This window comes from Aspergillus nidulans, chromosome IV, assembly GCF_000011425.1.
Source record: "Aspergillus nidulans FGSC A4 chromosome IV".
In the NCBI taxonomy this organism is placed as follows: domain Eukaryota; kingdom Fungi; phylum Ascomycota; class Eurotiomycetes; order Eurotiales; family Aspergillaceae; genus Aspergillus; species Aspergillus nidulans.
The window spans coordinates 2,448,460-2,470,143 of NC_066260.1; the positions used below are offsets into that span (position 1 = coordinate 2,448,460).

The 21,684-nt window shown below is 49.9% G+C and overlaps 5 protein-coding genes across 5 annotated transcripts, besides 1 other annotated feature; 2 read left to right on the forward strand and 3 right to left on the reverse strand.

The window, feature by feature from the left end:
• Nucleotides 1–21,684: part of a sequence feature (contig 1.131 1..116788(1)) that runs on past both edges of the window.
• Nucleotides 1,922–6,812, reverse strand: ANIA_07729 (ATP-binding cassette glutathione S-conjugate transporter YCF1; the record flags this gene model as incomplete). Its single annotated transcript, XM_675906.1, has 6 exons — nt 1,922–2,179; nt 2,234–2,325; nt 2,386–2,454; nt 2,513–3,498; nt 3,545–6,462; nt 6,528–6,812. The coding sequence occupies 6 exons, from the start codon at nt 6,810–6,812 to the stop codon at nt 1,922–1,924; spliced, it is 4,608 nt and encodes a 1,535-aa protein (XP_680998.1).
• On the reverse strand, nt 7,862–11,693 carry ANIA_11007 (exocyst subunit SEC8; the record flags this gene model as incomplete). The annotated part of the gene is given in 8 exon segments (XM_050612073.1): nt 7,862–8,833; nt 8,884–8,991; nt 9,042–9,181; nt 9,231–9,366; nt 9,414–9,851; nt 9,862–10,008; nt 10,064–11,220; nt 11,291–11,693. 8 exon segments carry the CDS (start codon nt 11,691–11,693, stop codon nt 7,862–7,864), a joined length of 3,501 nt encoding a protein of 1,166 aa, XP_050468031.1.
• ampp (aminopeptidase P) lies at nt 12,171–14,708 on the reverse strand (the record flags this gene model as incomplete). The annotated part of the gene is made up of 10 exons (XM_675907.2): nt 12,171–12,504; nt 12,554–12,598; nt 12,648–12,732; nt 12,782–13,616; nt 13,672–13,717; nt 13,767–13,988; nt 14,039–14,100; nt 14,156–14,321; nt 14,396–14,455; nt 14,513–14,708. The coding sequence occupies 10 exons, from the start codon at nt 14,706–14,708 to the stop codon at nt 12,257–12,259; spliced, it is 1,965 nt and encodes a 654-aa protein (XP_680999.2). The 3' UTR covers nt 12,171–12,256.
• ANIA_07731 (protein kapN) lies at nt 15,275–18,608 on the forward strand (the record flags this gene model as incomplete). The annotated part of the gene is made up of 5 exons (XM_675908.1): nt 15,275–15,325; nt 15,381–15,571; nt 15,627–16,107; nt 16,166–18,423; nt 18,476–18,608. 5 exons carry the CDS (start codon nt 15,275–15,277, stop codon nt 18,606–18,608), a joined length of 3,114 nt encoding a protein of 1,037 aa, XP_681000.1.
• On the forward strand, nt 19,034–20,271 carry ANIA_07732 (uncharacterized protein). Its single transcript, XM_675909.2, has one exon. The coding sequence runs from the start codon at nt 19,256–19,258 to the stop codon at nt 20,162–20,164; it is 909 nt and encodes a 302-aa protein (XP_681001.2). The 5' UTR covers nt 19,034–19,255; the 3' UTR covers nt 20,165–20,271.

The following is a 21,684-nucleotide window of genomic DNA, read 5'->3' on the forward strand; positions in this document are numbered from 1 at the left end:
GAGTCTATGATCTCGTATGGTCATGTCTTGAAGCCTATACCCGGCCTATAGCCGGTGAGCTCCATCTTCATGCTTCACACTCCAGTCTTCACTCTGTAGCTAGCCCACCCCACTCTTCAGAGCGGGCACGATCAGGAGTAAGCAGATTGGTGGAATACGGATCCCGAGCTTTATCGCAAACTCTTGGGAGTGGAAGTTGGCTGAAGTTGGCTGAAGTTGGCAGAGTAGCGGTGGCTGGAGGTTTACAGCTGTTTACCCCATCGAAGCAAATGGAAGAGGAAATACCATACCGTCCTGATTCGTTCTGATTCGTTCTAATACGTCTTGATCCGTCTTGAGGAAAGGGAAAGTACAATTTGACGGTATGATTACCGTACCGAAGTGCAGGTGGGATCAGATCGATCCATCCATCCACCAATGGGTCCTGGTCCTAGTCCTAGTCCTAGCCTGGTCCTGGTCCTGGTCCTACCTATATCTGTTCGTAGCTTCAGTTGCAAGAAGTCCAAGGTCTACCTGGCTTGTACAGTAAAAAACGGAGAACAGAGTCATCGGCGGTTACAGTAGATGGTCGATTGACATGCATTTAGTACACTTGCATTTCGAGACCCTGAAGAAGGGAATATTAATAAGCATGGCTTGGGCTGCAAGAACGAGTTTGTTTCAGTTTGCAGGACAGAATTTATCAAAGTACCAAACACCGTACTTTGTTTTCGTCCATTTCTTCCAAAATCCACGCATCCATGTCCGTGCACTGTCTGTGCTCGGTTTAGTGACTAATGCTACTTCCACCACCACACAGCACAAGACAGGCTATTCTGTAAAGGGGGTAGAGAGCATAGGGTCCCATCGCCAGGAGGGGCCTAACAACCAAATGCAGAGTACTATACCTGATTTCAAATCCCTTAGACTGCATCGCAACGCAACCGATCGTCGAATCGCCGAGAAGGATCAGATCAAAGATCGATTTTGCATCGCCTCGATCCGTATTTTATGTATGTAAAGAGAGAGTGAGTGCGGAGGCGGAGTGCGGAGTCATTCGGCCTCCCTCGGGTTGCTACAGTGGCACTGGCTGACAATTTCATGTCTCTGCAGTCGAGTCTGGACTGCAAGACACCTAAGCGAGGTGGCTGGGTATCATGATGAGGGACAGGGATAACCCTACGGTACGAGCCCATACCCTGCATTTGTTACAGAGTACAGAGGATTACTGGGGTACTGGATGCTAACTATTGTACGCTTGCACGGTCACCCATGTCATTGTTGTTTACCCCGTATGCTGCTGCATAATTCTGGCTGATGACCGCCAAGACTACTGTAGCTAGAGAAGGCCAGGCTTCCCTGCATTGGAAGACCCCGCTACTTCTGCTACTGTACTCTGCTATTTTATACCGTCTCCCCTCTCTGCTTGACATCTGGATAAGCATAGTTCTAGAGTCTACTCGTCCTCCCTGAGCTGTCTCGCATTCTGAGATCTAATTTTGTAGCTGTCTCATCTCAGCGTGGCGCTCCAGGCTGGTGCAGATGCTGACCCTGACCCTGCTCGTGCATGCACTTATGTACGTATGCGTCTGCAGCAAACATGCATCCCTACACCGCTGGATGGACTGGTGAGATGGATGGCCAGGCTGGGCCATTTCATCCGTCTGATTATAGTGACGTCTGGAATATTTTGGTGGTATTTGCAGTTATGTACTATATACTGGCTAGAGTAGGAAACTAGGCAAAGTAGGCAAACTACCTAGGGCCATAGTCATAATGAGCCCTAGTGCTGGAAATTGACAATTTGAAGACAAAACGCCTCCCTGATCAGGTGCTAGCTATAGACAGTCAAGCAAATGGCATCAACTTTTATATCGCTATTTTCATTCCTTCCTCCGCAATTCTGTAAGTCTTAATGCCCAACCGGCAAACATACAGTGCATCAATGCACAGTGATTGCGTTCCCGTCACTGTCAAGCAGCCCAGCCTCCTTGACAAGGTCGTAGAATTTCCCGCGCTGCTTGATCAGTGCCGCCGGGGAATCGAACTCCGCAACGCGGCCCTTGTCCAGGACGACGATGCGGTCCGAGTCAATAATTGTGTTGATACGGTGCGCGATCGTGATAATCGTGCGGTCTTGGAAGATGCTACTACGCAGGGTGCGTTGAAGCAGGGCATCCGTTTCGACGTCGACGGCGGCCTAGTGTTGTTAGTTTTCTCCAGAGCCCAAAAACCGGTGAGCAATGCCACTCACCGTTGCTTCGTCTAGAACGAGGATGTTGCTAGGCGTTAAGAGAGCTCGGGCAAGGGAGATTAGTTGGCGCTGGCCTTGGCTCAAGTTGGATCCTGTTGGTGGTTAATTAAGCGCGATGCTAGGGATATACTAGCTGCATGTGCTGTACATACCTCCTTCTTGAATGTGCGCGTCCAGTTGACCCTGCATTTGAGATACATGCTCCTTCAGTCGGGCGTGCTCTGCATACAGTCAATACCATTAAACCACTGATTCACCGTCATGTGCAGGCCCACGTACCAAGAACGCTCCACAGTTCGGTATCGTCATGTACATGGCGAGGGTCCAGGTTGTCCCGCACCGTGCCTTCGAACATGGCTGGGTCCTGGGGGATGATGGCAAGCCGCCCGCGTAGATCACGGAGCCCTATTGTCGAAATGTCCAGATTGTCGATACTGATTCCACCGTTGGTAGGTTCGATTATGCGGAAAAGCGCCAGAGTCAGTGAACTCTTTCCAGCACCCGTACGCCCAACCACGCCAATCTTCTCACGAGGCTTGATGTCGAGGTTGACGTCCTTGAGCACGAGGTCGAGTCCTTCGCGGTAGCGAGTGCTGTAATTATGGAACGATACCGCACCCTGCGCAGGCCATCCGGTGGGCGGGCGGTTCTTGAAAATGACCTCGGGTGCTTCGCTCGGAAGACTGGCGTACTCAAGGACACGCTCGACGGACACGATGTTAGTCTCAACTTCGACGGTCTGTCGGACAATCCAGTTGAGGGACTGGGTAATCTGGAGAGCGTAGGACATGGCCAAGCCGACCATTCCTGCGGACAATTTGCTGCCAGTCGCAACAGACACGATCGAAAGCAATGCAGACACCAAAATGATGACCGAGCCAATAAACTCAAGGCGAACAGCAAGCCACCGGTTGGCACTGATGGAAGGGAAATAAGCACGGAGGTTCGCATCCATGCGCCACTCATTTTCCAGGCTGAACCTTTCCTCTTGCCGGTAAGCGCGGATCGTAGAGATTCCTCCAAGTGACTCCTGGAAATGGGCATAGATGGGGCTGCGCGTGACGCTGTCGAGGCGTTTTAACTCGCGCGATGTGCGAAGGTAGTATTTTTGGTAGCTGAAATAGATATATCCCAATGGAATAACCGCAATCAGGAACGGAGGGGTAGAATTAGCAATAACAAGCAAGGTGAAGATTGCCTTGGCTGAGTTTCCAAAAAGCATGTTAAATGTCCGGGCAAGAACCTCATCGATGCGGTAGATATCACTATTCACGTTAGAGTAATTCGATCAATTCTTGATAGCGCGCTTACCTTGAGAAACGGTTCAGGACTCGACCAGACGGTGTCGTCTCAAAAAAGCGCATTGGGGAACGGAAGATGGAGAACGCCATACGCTCGTGGAGCTTCCTGGACGCTTCGATCGAGCAGAAGATCCAAAGGATAAGATTCTGGAGGATAACCAAAAAGGACGACCCAAGTCCCAGGGCCAGGTAAATTCCAATAAACTTGCCGGCGTTTGGTGCTGACTGCCTCTCGCTCACTTCAGTCCAGTGCTTAAGCCAGTAACTACCACCAACTTGCGCTGTTTGCGCGCCAACCAGGGTGACGAGGTAGAAGGCAACGGCAATCAGATTGCTGTTCTTGGCGTACTCTCCATATACGCTCCACTTCACTTTACCCTGCTGCGATGTTTCCTGGGTCTGCTTGCTCTTCAAGACATTCTCTTCATCGCCTAGCTTGCGCCGAGGACCTTGCCAGCTTACGGTACTCGCACGACGTAATGTGACTGTGCTGGTCCTGCGTGGACCGGCGGCCTTGATCGGAGCAAGAGAGCCAATCTGCTGTTCAGCCTCGTCAGTATCTGAAAAGTCAGAGTCGGGCCCCTCGATTATGGTAGTAGTCTCGGAGCTTTCAAGGCTAGCGAGTCCGCCGCTTTCGGCGCTTGAGTCTTCATCACCCGACTCGTTCAGAGTTGTACGGACGAGGTTGGCGACTTCACCCTTCATAGCCATCAGTTGCTCATATGTACCTTTCTCTATCAAGGTCTTGTCGCGAAGCAAACCGATAAAGTCAGCCTCTTTCAGAACAGGAATAGCATTCGTGGCTAGAATTCTTGTCTTGCTGTTGAGGATTCCATTCCGTCCAAGTACGCGGTTAATCAGATGGCGACCAACGTGCTGGTCAACTGCTGACAGAACGTCGTCGAGAAGATAAATATCGGCACGGGCGTACACAGCTCTGGCAAGAGTCAATCTGGCCTTTTGTCCACCAGATAGTGAGATACCTCTTTCTCCAACCTCCGTCTGGTCACCATCAGGCAGATTTTTAAAGTCGTCCAGCAGAGCGCATGCTTCCACGGTTAGCTCATAAAACTGAGGATCCCAGCGGTGACCGAAGACGATGTTTTCCCGTACGCTTGCATTCATGACCCAAGCGGCTTGCGCGACGTATGCGATGCGTCCGCGGACGACGACTTCACCCTCAGTCTTCCACAAGTCGCCAAGAAGTGCCTGGAGGAGCGACGACTTTCCGGAACCAACACGTCCGACAATGCAATTAAGCTCCCCTTTGCGACAGCTCAAATCGATATTCTCCAGCACTGTATCATCCTTATATCGATCCCAAGAGAAGGACGCTTCACGGATTCGGACAGACTCGTCTCCAATGTGGGATACTGGGTCTTCATTTTTGACTGCATCAGTTTGAAGCTCTTCGGCAGCGAAATAATCAGTCAACCGCCTGACAGCCACAGAGGCTTCGATTACGGAAGTAATAACCATCGGAAGAATCGAAAGCGGGAAAGTGAGGAGGTTGAAGAGCGTCAGAGCCGGAAACACGATCGACGTGGTTAGAGGCCGATCTTCCGTCAGAACAAACACGGTGAACGTTGAGCAAGAAACCAGGAACGGGGTGGACTGCCAGGTGAAGTTCGCAACGGACTGCGTAGCTCCGATCTTGCGAAGAGTATTTAATTCCAAATCATTACGGATATGGCTGAGCTTGTTCATAAATGCAGTGTTCCAGGCGTAGAGCTTGATACTCTTGATATTGTTCAGAATCTCGGTCATGAGTCTTGATCTCGCATCCTTGTTCTTCATCTGGACAAGTTGGAGCTTCTTCATCATCCGGGCTATGACGCCATTAAGCGGAATCATGAGGATCATGACACCAATACCAGCAAACATGCTGACTCCAACTAACTGGTAGAGCGAAATCATACAGAGGGTAATTTGGAATGGCGCAGACCAAAGCTGCGTACCAAATTGGGTTAGATCAGACAGCCGCTGCTGATCCACGGCCATGTGGTTAACAATATCCCCGGTCGTTTTCGATGCGCGACCTTCGCTCGAAAGTCTCAGGGACTTAGCATAGATCATGGCAGTGAGGCCGGACTTGACACGCATACCGGTATCGAATGCGCGCTGGAAATACTGGTGAAGGAATGATGTTTGAGACACGGAGACAACAAACATAGCTAGTGATATAGCAACTCCTCTAATGACTGGCTGAGGCTCAGTAGTCCGGTATGAATCGATGAAGTTAATCAGAAGCCGCAGGAGTTGTGGCTGGACAAAGGCCAGAATATCGCTTCCGCACTTGATAATTGCTCCGCGGACATAAGGGCCACCATATGACTTAAACAAAGCTGTCCATAGAGACGGCTTGTCTTTCTGCAATTCATACTCCCAATTCTCCTCCAACGTAGCTCCGGTAGCGCGCGTGGTATCCCTTCGGCGAAGGTTCCACAGATCATCCTGAGTGAGGAAGTTCTTGTACCCAAATTTCATCATAGGTGTCATCCAACTGAAGGTAAGGACCGAGAACACATCCGCATATTCATATGGACATTCATCCTCGTCGCCCAAGGCATCGTAAGCACTCTGCTTCTTCGGAACCAAGTACTCCAGTAAGAACTCCAAAATCGCAAGTCCCAGACTGACATTGAGGCAGACAAAGGACGGCAGGCGATCATCGTAGGTCTTCCGCGCTACATGCGATCGCAGCTTCACAGTATAGGCAATGATGAAAAAGAGCCAGTAGAAGAGAACAACGCCATTCGGATACCGGCTGCGCCAATGTTCATAGTACTGAACGGCAAATATGACACATAGCGAGGCGAAAACAAGGACGGTGCTCCAGAATCGGAAGTCGGCAAACCAACTGGCATAAATCTCAACTTGAAGGGCCGCCTGTAGGGCAGTGGTGAACAACAAGGCGGACAGAACAACCTACGCCGGAGACAACACATCAGCAAATAATACGGCGCAATGATGAGATAATCCCAGAGACTAACCAGCTTAGCGTAGAAATGCCAATTCTTTGACACCGGCTGGGGAATGCGCTTGTTGAGCAAGAACCACAGCGCACCACTTCCCAAAACCAACCCGAACAGAGCAACAACCGAGACCCCGACGTCCAGAAAACAGGGCGTCAGATCAAACCGGAGTCTGCTCAAAGGGCCCCAGCCTTCGACATCGCCGCAAAAGGGCTGTAGCTGTGCGTATTGTTGGAACGAGGTCGACGACAGGGATTCTGGGACGATCGCCCCGAGGACGGTCTGGGTGCTGTCGTCCAGCATTTTTCCCGGGATGTGCAACCCAACCTCGATCTCCTCCGCCAAAGCACACAGAAGAAGGGGTTGGAGAAAACAGCCGATCAAGAGCGAGAGTCGCGACCACAGAGAAAGATAAAAGTAAAGTTGGAGAGCCCCAACCCCAGTCCTGCGAAGGACGACCGGTTGCAGCCTGCTTACTAAAAGATAGGCGAAGCTTTGTCGCTTACGATTGGTAATCGGAGTTGTCGGTCTTAAGTACTCTTTACAGTCTACCCAGCAATCACCCCATAATCAACAAAAATGATTCTATAGCTATCTTCTGCAAGTCTATATCCACGGAATAGCGAGCGCAACGAATGGTGAAATGCGCTCCTTAACGCAAAGGAGATGGAATTTCATCTTCGCAGTAGTCTGACCGCTGCGGAGAATCTCCAACAGCTCGGTATCAGCTTAGGCTGAGTCACAGAGACAGTCCGAGCAAATCCGAATTCTACTAGCTTGCTACACCGTAATTTAGGCTGTTCTAAAATTGTGAGTCACTAATATCCGGCCGAAGAGACCAGATTCACAGTATCCAGCCATCCGTAAGCTCCAAAATTGCTTTAGGAGCTGCTGTTAAGATTCTGACTGGGCAATGATGTAATGGTCCACTTTACAGTCCAGCATCCAGCATTGCTTACAACTAAATGCTTACACATTCGACCAGCTCTCCACACTCGTCCAGAGGGGGATGTCCAGGTAAACAGGTCCAGATTACAGAATAGATCCGTAGAACAGTTGCACAGCATAACTTTGATTATCTGATCGCACTCGTTGCCCTATCACAGTAATGGAACTATATACCTGTTCTCAAGCAGTGCGAACCGGTTTAGTTATATATTCTTACCACCAATGGCGATAGACCCTGCAGCAGCACTGAATTTATGCATGAATTGGGGCTATCACTTGCATGTTTTTGGCTTACTGATCACACTCTTAGATTTGGGTGGTTGCTGACAAGACAAGTAATCCTTACTGGGCCAGAAGGGAGTATCATTACTGCTGGTATAAAAGCCTCTCGCGCGAAAGACGTATTACTTGGAATCCCACATGATTTCGTTCAGCCTCAAGAGTGCATCTGCACTCGCCTTCTTCGACGCCATAAAATCTTCCCGGTTATCCTCGCTCCTGGGCCCTCTGAGATTCTCCGAGAAACATAAATCAACCAGGACCTTGAGTTCTTCATAACTAAAAGGGTCGCCGTCTGCAAGAGCCTGATCGCCATGCGCAGCCATACGCTCCTTTTCTTCTTTGGCGTAATCGAGCGCCTTTTCTGCCCCTTCGAGGAACCAGTCCAGGAATTTGGCGCTCCGAGGAAGGGTAACAACCTCACGATATAGTTCTGCTTGAGGCGTTCTAGCCTGATCTGGTGGCGGTATCTGAGTGGGATCGATGATGACGTTCTTGAGATTTTGCTGCAGGACAAGGACGTCAAGTTGGAGTCGTAACGCGCCGTTCTCATTCATAGCCCAGATGTAGCGGGTGCTGGCGACGAAGACCCTGTCAACAAACCGAGCGAGGCCGGATGTGATGAAGTGGCGCTGAGCGGATCCCAGATACGTTGAAATATTCGTATCAAACGCAATCAGATCTTTGTTTAACTCAAGGATAGCCGGTGATGCTGCGGTTGGCTGGCTCGTTAAGAGATGCCAACAACCACCACTGGGAGGCGGAGAAGGTGTGGCAGGTTCAGAGTTGCGAACTGCGGGGGGATTAGGGCCGGCCATAGTGCGGGTTAACATATGAATTATTCCACATCTGATGTCTAGATGCAAAGCAAAGATAGCGGTGAGCGCAAGGTCCCGTAATGACTGGAGTGTGGTGTCAAATGCAGTGGCCGTCTCCTGATTTAATGGAAGGTAGATGGACTGATTTATACTATCGCGCTTGGGCTTCATGGCACTGATCAATGTCCAGCGACGGTTTGTGGGCCCTGATCCGGGCTGAGATGATCGAGAGTCTATCGACGGTTGCCGCAGTTTCGAGAGACTGCTAGCAAGCCATTGCTGTAAACATGTCAGTACAATTACGGAATGAATCACTACAGCGGACTAACCATGCTATTGTGAAGCAGCGATAGCGAGACCACTGATTTGGCATCGGATATGATATCAACTGGCTCTAGTGGCACCCTATCCGTTTCCTTGATCAAAAGACTGGTTTCCTGTTCATGTTAACAAAAACTACTCTCTCAAAACAAGAGATCTCAGTTACCTTGTCAATGAGCTCCTGTTTGTTGGGATTTGTCCCTCGCCACAATTCGACAACAAGATCATGGACAGGCCCCGATTCAGCAAAAGCTGCCCCAGCTTTGAGCTGGACATCCCCTCTTCCAGAAACCTTCGTAACGATGGCTTGAGAAAGTCAGCAGGGGTCAGTGGAAGAACTCGAATGTATACCTACTCTTGTACCACCCACAGCATTTGTCGTAATATGTTACTATCTGGCTGAGAAGAAGCTGCGTAAATGCTTGATCATGGGGAATACTGGATAGCATTCTACTGAACTCCCTCACAACCGACATGAATTTTACGGTTCCCTAGGCTGTCAGAAAGAGATAGGAGCAGAACAAGAGTAGCTACGAACCTTGAACACTGGTTTTGGTGAAACCATCGACCACTGAGGATCTTCCGTAAAAGCATCAGGAGTAATAAAGCTGAGAGTGCAAAGATCGGTGACGGTCTCGTCAAGCTGCGGTAGGAAGACGTTGACGAGGAAGTCATCCAAGAAAGAGGTTAGAGAACCGGTAAACATGTCCGAATCAACAGGCACAATGTCCTTCAGTCGTTGAATAAATGAGAGTGAGGGCGGTAGTAGCAGGCTCATGTTGAATACACTAGGTTCAATAAGAATCTTGTGGCCTGTACCTTGCCTGGAATCAGTGGGACCGTCTTCATCGGACTTCTGTTCCGACTTGGAGATAAGACCAGGGACAGAAGACCTCAGGATCTCATCCAACTCGTTTTGTTCGGCCTTCATCTGTGTCGTGCGGCCTGCGTCGGATAATTTGAACAATTTCTGAGACTGTCAGTACAACGGACCATTTTTCTAATGGGGGTAAACGCGCCTTGTTCTTGTCCCTGTAGCCTGAGTAAAATTGACGTCGTGCATCCGCTTCCTCATCTGGTCTAATGGAAGAATCACCGTCGGTTGCCAGGTAATCATGCATCAACGATCGAATCTAGAAGCACGATCAAGTTAGTAATTACCCAAAGCTATGGCCGGTGTTGATGTACCTCGCTCTGGTAAAGTTTCCAGAGCTCTTTGAAGCCACCAGCTAGAGAGCTGCTCTTGGGTATGCCTTCGCGCTCTACAATAGCTGCTATCACATCGTGAACGACACGATGACCCTCTGCGATGGCTTCGAATTTGGCATAAAGTGTCCAGAGAAACTCGGACAGCACATGACCGCGCTTCTGGATCATTTCTGTTGGGGAATCCGTCTTCCCATCTTGTGCCATAAATCCCCGTGGTAGCGGGTAGCGAGCGTCAATCTCCGCGTTCGTTTTGTCCACCACCGTGAAGAGCTCCACCGGAAGTCGTTGTTCAATGCGATCGACCGCGATATCCAGATGACCCATTTTGTTTAGAGCTTCAATGAGAAGCTGAAGGTAGGAGAACGTGTCAGCCTCTGGATTGCGAGATGCATCCTCCACCATAGGTTTGGATGCGTCGAGCCTCGCGAGAAACCCGTAGACGGGCCTCTCCCAGGAACTTGCGCCTGCACCGGCACCGTTCACGCCATTGCTTTCTGTTTCTGGAGCCGGCGGCTTCCATCGATCAACACAATAAGGAGATTTCAGGTAAAGATGATCGTGCAATTCCTCGACCAAGATATCGGTGATGGAAGACTCCTGGTTCTCGAAATACGCTCGGATGTCCGCAAGAGCGCCTATGTTTTCTAGCTCCGAACGCCGTAGAAGTCGCAGTGCGTCATGTAATACCTCCACAGCACCTAAGAATCGTTTGTCGGATAATCTAGACTCCAGCTTCTCAGGAAGGGACTGAATTTCCTGGATCTGACTGAACAGCTGGATTATGTCGTCATATTTCTGGGAAGATGTCGCCAGCTCTTTCAGCTCGGGCTTGGTAGACATCAGACCACCTTTTGCATCTTCTAGCGCATGCTTCAAGTTGCGCACTCGGCTTTGGGAGCTTTGAATGCTCGCCTGGATTTTGTGGTACGTGCCGATGGAACTATTGAAGCCTTGATGATGCTCGTTGACGATGGCCTTCAGGGTCTGCTGAATCGTCTGATGTACATTGAGGAAGTCCGGCTCACGCTCCGCCTTCCCCAGTGTGCTTGTGTCCATCAATTGCAGGGCGACTTGCACCGGTACGCAGTCGTCGGTCGCCACGAAGTCCCATTCGCGTTGTATGGACTGCAAAACATCTAGAGAGTAGATCGATGATTAGAACGTATCCAGTCCAGAAGTCGGGCGCGCATTATGTTCAAAACATACTTTCCACAGCTTGCGACCCTCCAACATTCGCGCCTTGGTTGATGGTGCTACCCGGCACTCGGCTGGTGTCTCCGCGAGCCCTGCTTTCACCCGCACGTTGAGCTCTTCGTTCTCTATCCGCATCTGGTCCCCGTGTTCGTGATCGCGACGAAGAGTAGGAACGGTCATCCCGGTCGTACCTCTCGCGGCGACGCTCCGGCGATGGTGCAGGTGACAAGGACGGTTGCTGCAACGCTTCCGGATAGAATCCACCATAACCTCCGGGCCTTCGGTCCCTTGCTCCGCCAGATTCGTATCCATTTACTCCCCGGTTGCTATTATTGCCGTATCCACCATCGCCGCGGTCGTAGCGACTGGTGTCGGAGTACCCGTAACCGTTCGCGTAGCCACTCCTGCCAGTCATACCAAATCTCTGACACTATCGGTAGTGTACCCAGCGTTAAGTCTAGTCGGCGAATGCGAGGTCGGTGGGCGGAGGGATGAGGAAGTTGGGATGAGGAAGTTCGGTGTCTAGGAGTCGATGCAATCAGGAGGTAGGAGATGGGGGCATAGTTGCCGGTGAGGATAACTAGGATAAGGCTTAAACCCTCACGCGCTCAATTGGAGAAAATGAACACCAAAGATCCGCCAAGGTGCAGAAGATTCGCGGAAGCTTATGGTCGTCAGAAGGCCGTTGTGCCGGAAGTTCACCAGTTTAGCTGGCCAGGTCGCGACTCCAAGTGGTCCGCGCGATCCCCACACGAGCCGCCAGCCACAATCCGCAACCTGATAGTCGAGAGCGGAAGCGTAGCTGCCTCGTTGAGTTGCCATTAGCTACTCTACTGTATACTTCATAAATGATCATGAAGATGAGCTGAGTGGGTAAATAGAAGCAATAGAGCTGAGCCAATGCCAGACTCAATTCGGGTATGGACGTTTCTATCCTAGAATCTATCTACATTCTATAGTAGGAGCTTCTTACCAATTTCATTTCGAAATCGGGCGAGTCTCCCGTTCAAGCCATTTACGAGTGACTTCATCGTTCTCAAAGTACTTATGGGTCTTTTCCCATACCTCCGCATGGTAGTCATTCAGCCATTTGATCTCGGAGTCGCTCAGAAGTGAAGGCTCAATCAGATTCTGTCCGATGGGGCACATTGTGACATGCTCAAAGCCCAGCCAAGGCCGTTCACCGAACTTGTGAGTAGTCTGAACCTCGCGTACCATGATAACGTCTTTCAAGAGTCAGATAGTGAATCCAGAGAGTTTATTGAAGGGACTTACTCTCAATGCGAATTCCGAACTTGCCGTCTTCATAGAAACCAGGTTCTGGGGTAGTCAGTAAACAGAGCTCATGGTACTAATTCTATATGCATACCGTCAGATATAACGTTTCCGGGCGCTAAGGGCACTTCAGTATACTGCACACGAGTGCCGATGCCTACGGGTCCCTCGTGTACATTCTAAAAACAGTCAGCGGAGTACGCTTGTTCCGGGGCGCTCTTGAGTTACCAAGTAGGAACCAATTCCATGGCCTGTCCCATGCAAGAAGTCAAGACCCTCCTTCCACAAGTGTTGCCGAGCTAGGACGTCAAGCGCAAACCCGCTCGTGCCTTTTGGGAAGACGGCAGAGTCAAGCCCAATGCAACCCTTGAGGACCAATGTGAAAGCTTTCTTCTCAAGCTCCGTGGGCTGGCCGAAATGAAAAGTTCTGGTTACGTCTGTGGTCCCGTCAAGATACTGGCCTCCGGAGTCGCAGAGGTAGATGGCGTTAGGGTCGATGACGGAGCAACTTCCCTTCTCAGGCTTGTAGTGTATGACAGCTCCGTTCGGACCGGTCGAGGAGATAGTGTCAAAAGAAAGACCTGCGAAGAGCTCCTGCTTAGACCTGAGTTGTTCCAGCTTATCAGCTGCATCGACCTCGTCCAAAGTCGACTTTTTGTTAACCAGTTCGTTTTCGAGCCAGGCGAAATACTCGATTAGGGCAGCACCGTCACGAATGTGGCAAGCCCTCATGCCTGCCAATTCAACCTCATTCTTCACAGCCTTGGCGTCGCCAATAGGGCTGCGGATTTCCTCAACGTGGTCTTCGCCTCCTAAGCTGAGGTTAAGAGCCCATGAGGCCCTGTTTGAGAGGAGAAATTTGGATGACGGAGCATCGGGATCTTTTTTTTTAGCTTCGAAAAGCGCTTTGGCGTCCGCAAAAATAGAATCATAAGGCTTTATAATAACGTCATCTCCAAGGTGCGCTTTTACCTCAGGTGTCAACTTCTCATCGTCGATGTAAAGCTCAACCTTTGTGGGGGTAACAATGCAATAAGAGATGAAAACAGGGTTGTAGGGTATGCTAGAAATTTATGAGATCAGACTGATTGTTCAATAGCAGAGGCACATAAACTCACTCGCTTCCTCTAAGGTTCAGAAGCCAAGCGATTTCGTCAAGCATGGCTGCAATTGTCGTTAGCACGGGCACACTTTAGGGAACGAAGTAACACACAGATGACGAAACCAGCCGCCTTTTTGTTCTCTAATTCCTTCCGTAGGTCGCTAACCTTTTCTTGAAAGCTCTTCCCTGCATACTTTTCTGGATGAACCCTGACTTTTTCCCGGGGCGGAGCGGGCCGATCGTTGCCCCAGACCAAATCGACGAGGTTCTGAGAGACACCAATTAATGAAGCACCGCTCTTCTGAAGGGCATCAGATAGACTGCGGGCGGCCGCTAGGAGTAATCAGTAGGGTGAATAGACAATTTCAGGACTGCGTACTCACCCCCTGTAATCAAAGCGGGATCAACACCCACTACTTTACCACCCTCGGCCTGCTGCGTTATCCTGGAGGCGGATAAGTTTCCAGCAACGCGAAATGTAAAGATCGCCAAGTGCATACCATTCTTGTGAAGTCGGGACACCCTCAACTCCGCGCTTCAACAGTGTCCAGTTGTTGTCAAGCTGCTTCGCCGCTTGATTAAAATATCTGCCATCGGTGGAAAGCGCAGCTTCATTTAGTGAGATAATAGCGGTTCCAGCAGAACCAGAAAATCCCGAAATGAACTCTGTATATGGGTAAGCTATGTATGTCCGGTATCGATAGGAGGCGTGGTGTGCGCTCGAAGGGGGAATGAGCTACCTCGGCGGCCGTCGCAGGGTGCAATGTATTCTGACTGGTGACTATCTTCCGAGGGTACAACTGCAGTCAAAGTTAGATAAGAGTTGAAACGTGTGTAAAGGCTATTCAATGCCATACTATATACATCAACTTTATGCTCTCGCATCAACTGGCGCAAGCTGGACAGGCGCTTTGTAGTATCCACGGCTTCCATGTCGATAGCGAATCTCGAAACAGATATAGAGAAGAATCTTGGACTATATCTGGGCAGCTTCTGACTCGGCTGGAAAGCTAGGATCCAAGAAAGCCGAGCTGGAGGGCGGGAAAAAAGCATCGACTGACGCGATTAGAAGAGTAACGCGCGCCTGTCCTTGGGGCATACGTCGATCGCAAGGCGAGCGCAATCAACGAATCTGAAGGCACGACAATTGAAGAATATAGGAGAAGCGGAAAGTTGAGAAAGGCAATCAGTGAGCTGTACAAACGGTGGTCTGTAGTAGCTGGCAGCAGCTTGAAGGATGGAAGAGGCAACAGATAAGGCGGAATTGGAGTGGATTTGGACGAGTGGAGTCGGTAATTTAAAGCTTGGTACGGCGAGATTACATAAAATACAAGTGAAAGCACTGGCAGTTGGGTTCCTCCACAGAGAGGCCAGCTGAACATTCGAAGCTAGGCAAGCAGCGGAAAATAGATAGCGCAGTGCAGAACAAGACCAGCTACACCCACCAAGCTCAACTAAAGGTGATTGTCTCGTTTCCCCCGCTTCGATAGGATCTGTTTCCCCTCCATGGTCTTATCAGCACGTGATCTGAAATTCTTATCGGCATCTATACTGGAGTAGTACCGGCCTCAAATCGTCATTTCTCCAGGTTTTTGTCCACTTTCCCCAGGTGCTCGGCTATGTCCATGGACCACTCAGATCAGGCCTGGGCCATTGATGGGGCAAAGAAGGTAAGATTATGACCCCTTGAATAGTTAGGCTACCGGACTGATGAAGGTTACCCAGCTTGTTTTGGAGCTTTATGACCCAGCAAACACGGGCAACCCCGCCAAGATCAATGAGATTCAGGAGCTTCTTCAGAACCTGCAAAAAGGGCCCCATGCCTGGGTCATCGCGAACTGTCTTCTTACCGAACAGAGCCCAGACCTCAGGTTCTTCGGTGCGCTAACCTTTACTGTAAAAATTAACCATGATTGGTATGCCCTTTCTTCTTAGTCCAGCCGCTTTGACTAATTTCTCACTTCTCTACAGGCATAACCTAGCCGACCATGATGCTTACGAGCTTATTGGGCGGCTGATAGATCACTATGTATTCCTGGTCAATGAAGGGGAGCGTGTTGTCATACGGAAACTCGCCTCGACTCTTGCAACCATTTTTCTCAAGGCAGATGCTCCTTGGAGCCGTGCTGTCTTGAGATTAGCTGTTTCTTTGGCCAACGGTAAAAGTGTACCCGAGGACCAATGCGCATCAATCAGTCTGCAAGATGTACTTCCAGCACTGTCTGAGATTCAGGTGATCTCGCTACTCTATTTCTCAAAAATCTTAGCAGAAGAGATAGGTCGCTCGGGGGGAGAATCACGGAAGCCGGAAGATACTCGCCGCATCTCTGAGAATCTTGGGGATGCTTTCTTGCTTGTGGATTTTGTCCTCTCTCAGATATTGAAGCATGATGTCTCCGGTGGGTCTGTCGCTAACGAAGTTCCTGGGACAGAGGCAATCAACTCTTACCATGTAAGTCCTCTGCATTTTATATCCTTGCCTGTAGATATTTCTAACCGTGGCTCGCTAGTCTTGGATATTCGTTCGGAGTTCGCTTCAACTGCATGATGCTATTTCTGTCCCACAGTTGGCGTCTGCCACGAATTGCGTTATAGGGAGCCTGAACATCCCGTATTTATCAAAGACAGCCGGTCATATTCTGACTGAGATTATGGGTCGCCGTGAGAGTGTGCTGTCACCGAGTCATATTGAGGCTATACTAGACTACGTCATTAGTGTTGCCGGTACCGCACATATTGCATCTCTTATGGAAGGCGACTTCGAAGATGAGAATATGACCTTCATCGAACTGCTGCTGTCGTTGGCCACCCGAAAACAGGCGCAAATATTCACCCAATATCTAGACGAGAAGCACGAAAAGGTGCTAGCTCTAATCCATACCTTGTTCAAATCACCTGGTTATGCCGCAGTGGAAGACACTGCGTCCCCCTTGGCCCTGGAGTGGTGGACTGAAGCCGCCGACGACCTTCAAGACAGCTTTTTAGACCCCGGAGAACAGAAAGGCCCGGAAACAGCCAAGTTGAATCTTGCTCGTGCTGCTCTGGACTGCTTCGAGAAGCTAAAGTACCCGACGCCGGAAGAGCTGTGTGGCTGGAGCGACGATGACCGCGCTGAATTTGGGTCGTTCCGGAGAGACGTCTGCGATTTTCTGCTTGCAATATATCCTATTTTAGGGGTGGATCTGGTGCAAGTATTTCAAGCGCATGCAAGGACTTCTCTTGCAAATCAAGATTGGAGAACGTTCGAGGCAGCCATTTTCTGTGTCGCCCAGCTTTCCGAGGCTGTTGATGAAAACCAACACGCTGATGACTGTTTGAACGCAATATTTTTCTGTGACGAGTTCACCCGCCTATGCGAAGATGATGGGATCATGATCCCCGGTAAAGCTCGCCAGACCCTGGTGGATATGCTCGGGAAATACAGGTCATATTTCGAACGCACCCAGGCTTTGCTTCCTCGGGTGCTTACATTTCTGTTCTCTTCTTTGAATCTGGCATCATGTGCCCCAGCAGCCTCAAAGTCAATAGCGCACCTCTGCAACTCATGCCGCAATGCTCTCAAGGTGGAACTGCCGGCGTTTATTGGCCAGTTCGAGCTATTCCGGAGCAAGCCTACTGCTACTACGCAAACTATGGAGAGAGTATTGGAGGGTATCGCAGCCATAATTCAAACTCTGCCTACGGATGAAGAAAAGTCTCAGTTCCTAGAAGGAATCCTGAAATTTTTCCTTGAACAAGCCGAGATAGCTAGGACTGAAGCAGCACAAGGATCTATAGAACCCGCGCGCATGCGCGGCCACATGGTTCTTCGTTGTCTTGCGAGCATAGGAAAAGGTTTAAGAACAGATGAAGTGGTGGATCTCAACCAGAACAAAGACGAAGGTCCGTATCCGCCCACATTCTGGAACTCGGGAAACGGCGCTGTATCACAAAACCTGATAATGCAATGTATGCGCCTTCTCATGACGGACTTCCCCTTCGATGCAGCTATTATCGAAGCTGCGTGTGATGTTTTGAAGGCTGGCTATACTGAAAGCACGGGCCCTTTTGTCTTCCCTCCCTCGTTGACCGTTGACTTCGTTAAAAGCATACCGCTGGGAACCCCCGGGGCTGATTTGGTGATGGGTACAGCTTCTGCTTTTCTAGCTTCCCACAGCGCACACCCAGAGAAGGTAGGTGAGGAGGCTGTCGCACTAATTCTTCATGTGTACGGCACTTTCTGTTGGGTGCAAGAGAAGCCGGAGCTTTATGACCCCGAACTCGCGAACAGCGGCCTTGACTTTCTCACTCGACTGCTCCCTAAATACTATCCTTACCTGTTCAGCCTTACATATACACCCCAGGGAGCTGGGCAACGACCGCCGGTCATTCAAGCAATCTCAAACTTCACTCTCCTTTCGCTGCAAGGGCCAGAGCCTATCCCTCTGCGCTCAGCATCCCAGTTCTGGGTGAGCGTTTTCAATCTCCCTAACGAGGCCGAGGCCGTGCAGCACACAATTCATAATTGTTTGCCTGCACTTTGTCGTGTATTGGTTACGCAACTGGCGGGTCGGTGCGCCCGATCGGATATCGAGCATCTCACGGATGTGCTCAGACGGATTGTTTTCAAGCAGCAGGGGCATGCGCGCCCGCATCTCACTGCCGCACTGGCGGACTTAGAAACTGAACATCTTGGCCATCCCCACGCCCGGATCCCTTCCCCAGAAGAGAGGCAGCGCTTCCTAGCGTCTTTGTTTGCCGCACGAGGTTCCAGACAGCAAACTCTCCAGTTAGTGCGTGACTTCTGGGTCAAATGCCGCGGGACTGGCTTGATTATACAGGATAGATATCAATAACTCGACGAAGTCAACGACGAATATGAAGATTCATTTGGCCATGACTGTAGCTTCGGATTCTGTCCCTGCCAAGCTTTGCGAGGCCAATATGGCAATTTGCTTACTATACCGGTCTTGAAGAAAAAATCACGTCTCGCAACCTTACCAATATCCTTCTTTCCTTGAATTACTCGAGCCAACTGTGAGATATTAATAGCTTTTGGTGGGTCGATGGGCGAACACCAGCCACTGAGGCGGTGCTATCCAGGCATCAACTGATCAACTACAAATGCTGCCCAATTAAGAGTGAAACATGAAAATTATTCCAAACATCTGCGGAGGCCCTACAAAACTGCATTCGGTATGTGCGCGTTTCACCAATATGTGGCGGTGCGAATAACAATCTGCAGATGAGGCTTGCTATAGGCTTTCCATCGTATTTATACAGGCCTGCCCAACATTTTCAACACCGCACACGCTATAACTAGCTCAATGCCGCATTTCAAAAACACACCTGAATCCATTGTATCCCGCTCGGATTCTAAAAACCCAGCAACCACATGCCGAGGAATTACTGCTAGTGGCCTTCCATGTCGTCGATCACTGGCGTCGCAGCCCAACTCATCGCCGGCGAAGACAGCAGGAGTGAAGGCCAAAGCAGGTAGAAACACAAACATAACTGCTTTTTACTGCTGGCAGCATAAGGATCAAGCTGAATCAATTCTACGACGGTCAACATGGAATTCGGATCCTCAAAAACAGCGACGCTCCAGTATCGACACATTAATGGACCGCTTGGGCGTTCTCGATATAAATGATAATTCAGAGAAGCCTAACAATGTTCCGCCAAAGAAGAAACAAACCAGACATACATTCTGCTGCTTTACCATCATAGAAGATGAGGAGCCGCCGCTGGCCGCCAAACCAAGACCGAGCCGTCCTCCGCCGGCTCGCCCTCATCAGCAGGTGAACAAAACATCTTCAGCCAATCCGAAAATACAATCCAGCTCAAAGCCAGATTCGCTCCTCCCATGGATACCCGCCTCACTTTCTCCGCAAACAGCGTCGCTTCTTCTCGCCGAACTTGCCAAATCAATCTCTCCTGCTGACGAACCAGGCTACATCTATATGTTCTGGATCACACCATCGACATCCCCAAAGTCCGCCCCGCCACCATCAGATATTGCACCGTCTCTTCTCCCCTCAGCACACAGAGATATAAACTCTGATACCGACGAAAGTGACGAGAGCCCCGAGCAAATCCAGCGTAGCAACACCGCCATCCGCAGGGCAAGGGATTTAAATACATTCTCGTCAGCTTCGTCGCCCAACAGCCCAGGAACAGTGAAGCTGAAGATCGGCCGAACGAGCAACGTCACCCGACGATTGAATGAGTGGTCGAAACAATGCTCCAACCATCTAACATTGATCCGGTACTACCCGTATACCTCGTCATCGCAGCGGCAGGGGCGGAATGGTGGTTTGGAACCCGGAAGAAAAGTCCCCCATGTCCATCGCGTGGAGAGACTCATCCATCTTGAGTTGGCGGATATGCGGATACGCGATCTGGGACCATGTCCAGAGTGTGGGAAGGAGCACAGAGAATGGTTTGAAGTTGCTGCTGAACGGGCCGCTCTGAAAAGAGTAGATGAGTGTATTCGGCGGTGGGTGCGCTGGGCACATACTCAGAAATAGGTATCTTGATAGATTTATTAAAGGAGCTCAGTCATGACAGTCCATAGTTCACTCCTCCCCCATCATGAACAAGGTCATATATGGAGTTCTTAGAACTAGCTGCGCGAGAAACTCAATCCTTCATGACCAACCCTCGAGTATAGTTAGTAATGAACCCTGGGAAACCGCGGTGAGCTCATCACCATCCTTAAATAATGGGGAAATCCAAAGGGTTGTTAGCAATCCATGCCACAGACGGCTTACGAATAGCGAAAGAGATGTTCCGTCTCCAGGTGATACTCGTTGTCACAAGGACCTTTTTTTTGCAATGTCAGCAAAGCCTCCAAGTAGCTGTGTGAAATGGAATAAACCAGCATGGTGAAGCCTAAAGGCGATAGCACCAGAGGAAAAAGTCTGGAAGCCAGAAACTCCCTGGTGCATGGGTGGAAGTTAAACGTCGAGTAAATGGCACCCAGCAACATCACGAATGCCATAAGCAAAACTATTGTCCAAAACTAATGCCCGAGAATATTGTCATAATCCTCTTTTCCTGAGAGCGAGGAAGTTGATACCCTCCTGAACGGCATGAATGAGAGGTTGCAGGAGAAAGAAGCAACTGACACTTCAAGTGAACAGAAAGTTTAGATTTCAAGAGAATACGTTAGGAGGCTGCTGTAAAGCAGCAATTGAAACCATAATAAGTGCTGCTACACCGGGAGCGAGGTCACTGAGTGATTGTTATAGCTTCATATTGAATCTCCCGCAATCTGCTGAACATCAAGTTGGTTTGAATGACGCCTGTACTGATTCCCTTGGAAGTACCGGCTCTCTTGAGATCACAAGGCAGGGTGTGAGCTTCAGTCGCTGTGTCTGAGTAACGCGCTCAGTAATCACGTCGAGCATAAGAAGATGAGCAGCTGAGAGTGTTTCAAGCTAATCTGGGTTAAGTACGGACAGATGTTCTCCTGGCATTTTTATATTGATCAAGATTACACTCCTAATACAAATCTTCCTCCTTTCAGCGTTCCATCTGTTACCGTCATGTATTAACAGCAGCTTGCCAGGTATGTTATTGCGCTCCCATTTTCGATAAGTACCTATAAATGCTCGCCACTGCTACTGGACGCTTAGGTTTCGTGCCTTTTAGGCACGCTTTATCTTTGCCTCCTCTCTTTCCAGCAGGATGGATTAGAGGCAAGCTCATATAGTGGTCTCACTTGCCCATTCTTCTTGTAGATCCTTGGCGTAATCTGTCACCGCTGGTGATACTTTATCGGTCTCAATTGGTCAAATTATGTATGTGGCCGAGTACATTATTCCTTTTCGAATGAATGGAATCCCGAATTCGCAGTTGTGTTGTAAGCAGAGAATCATCACAGGCTTATCCACCCAAATATGCATGTCGGAGAATATATTCACCTGAAGACCGAAGGGGAGTACTATGGGACACTGTTCCCGTGTCATTCCAACTGTTGATCAGCAATCCTAGCTGCAGGGTGGGTTCCATGTGAGAGCAACCATTGCTGACTTGAGTCTGGATG

Excerpts from the sequence above, each read along its gene's own strand:
- ANIA_07732 (XM_675909.2), top strand. The coding sequence starts at position 19,256 with ATGGACCGCTTGGGCGTTCTCGATATAAATGATAATTCAGAGAAGCCT.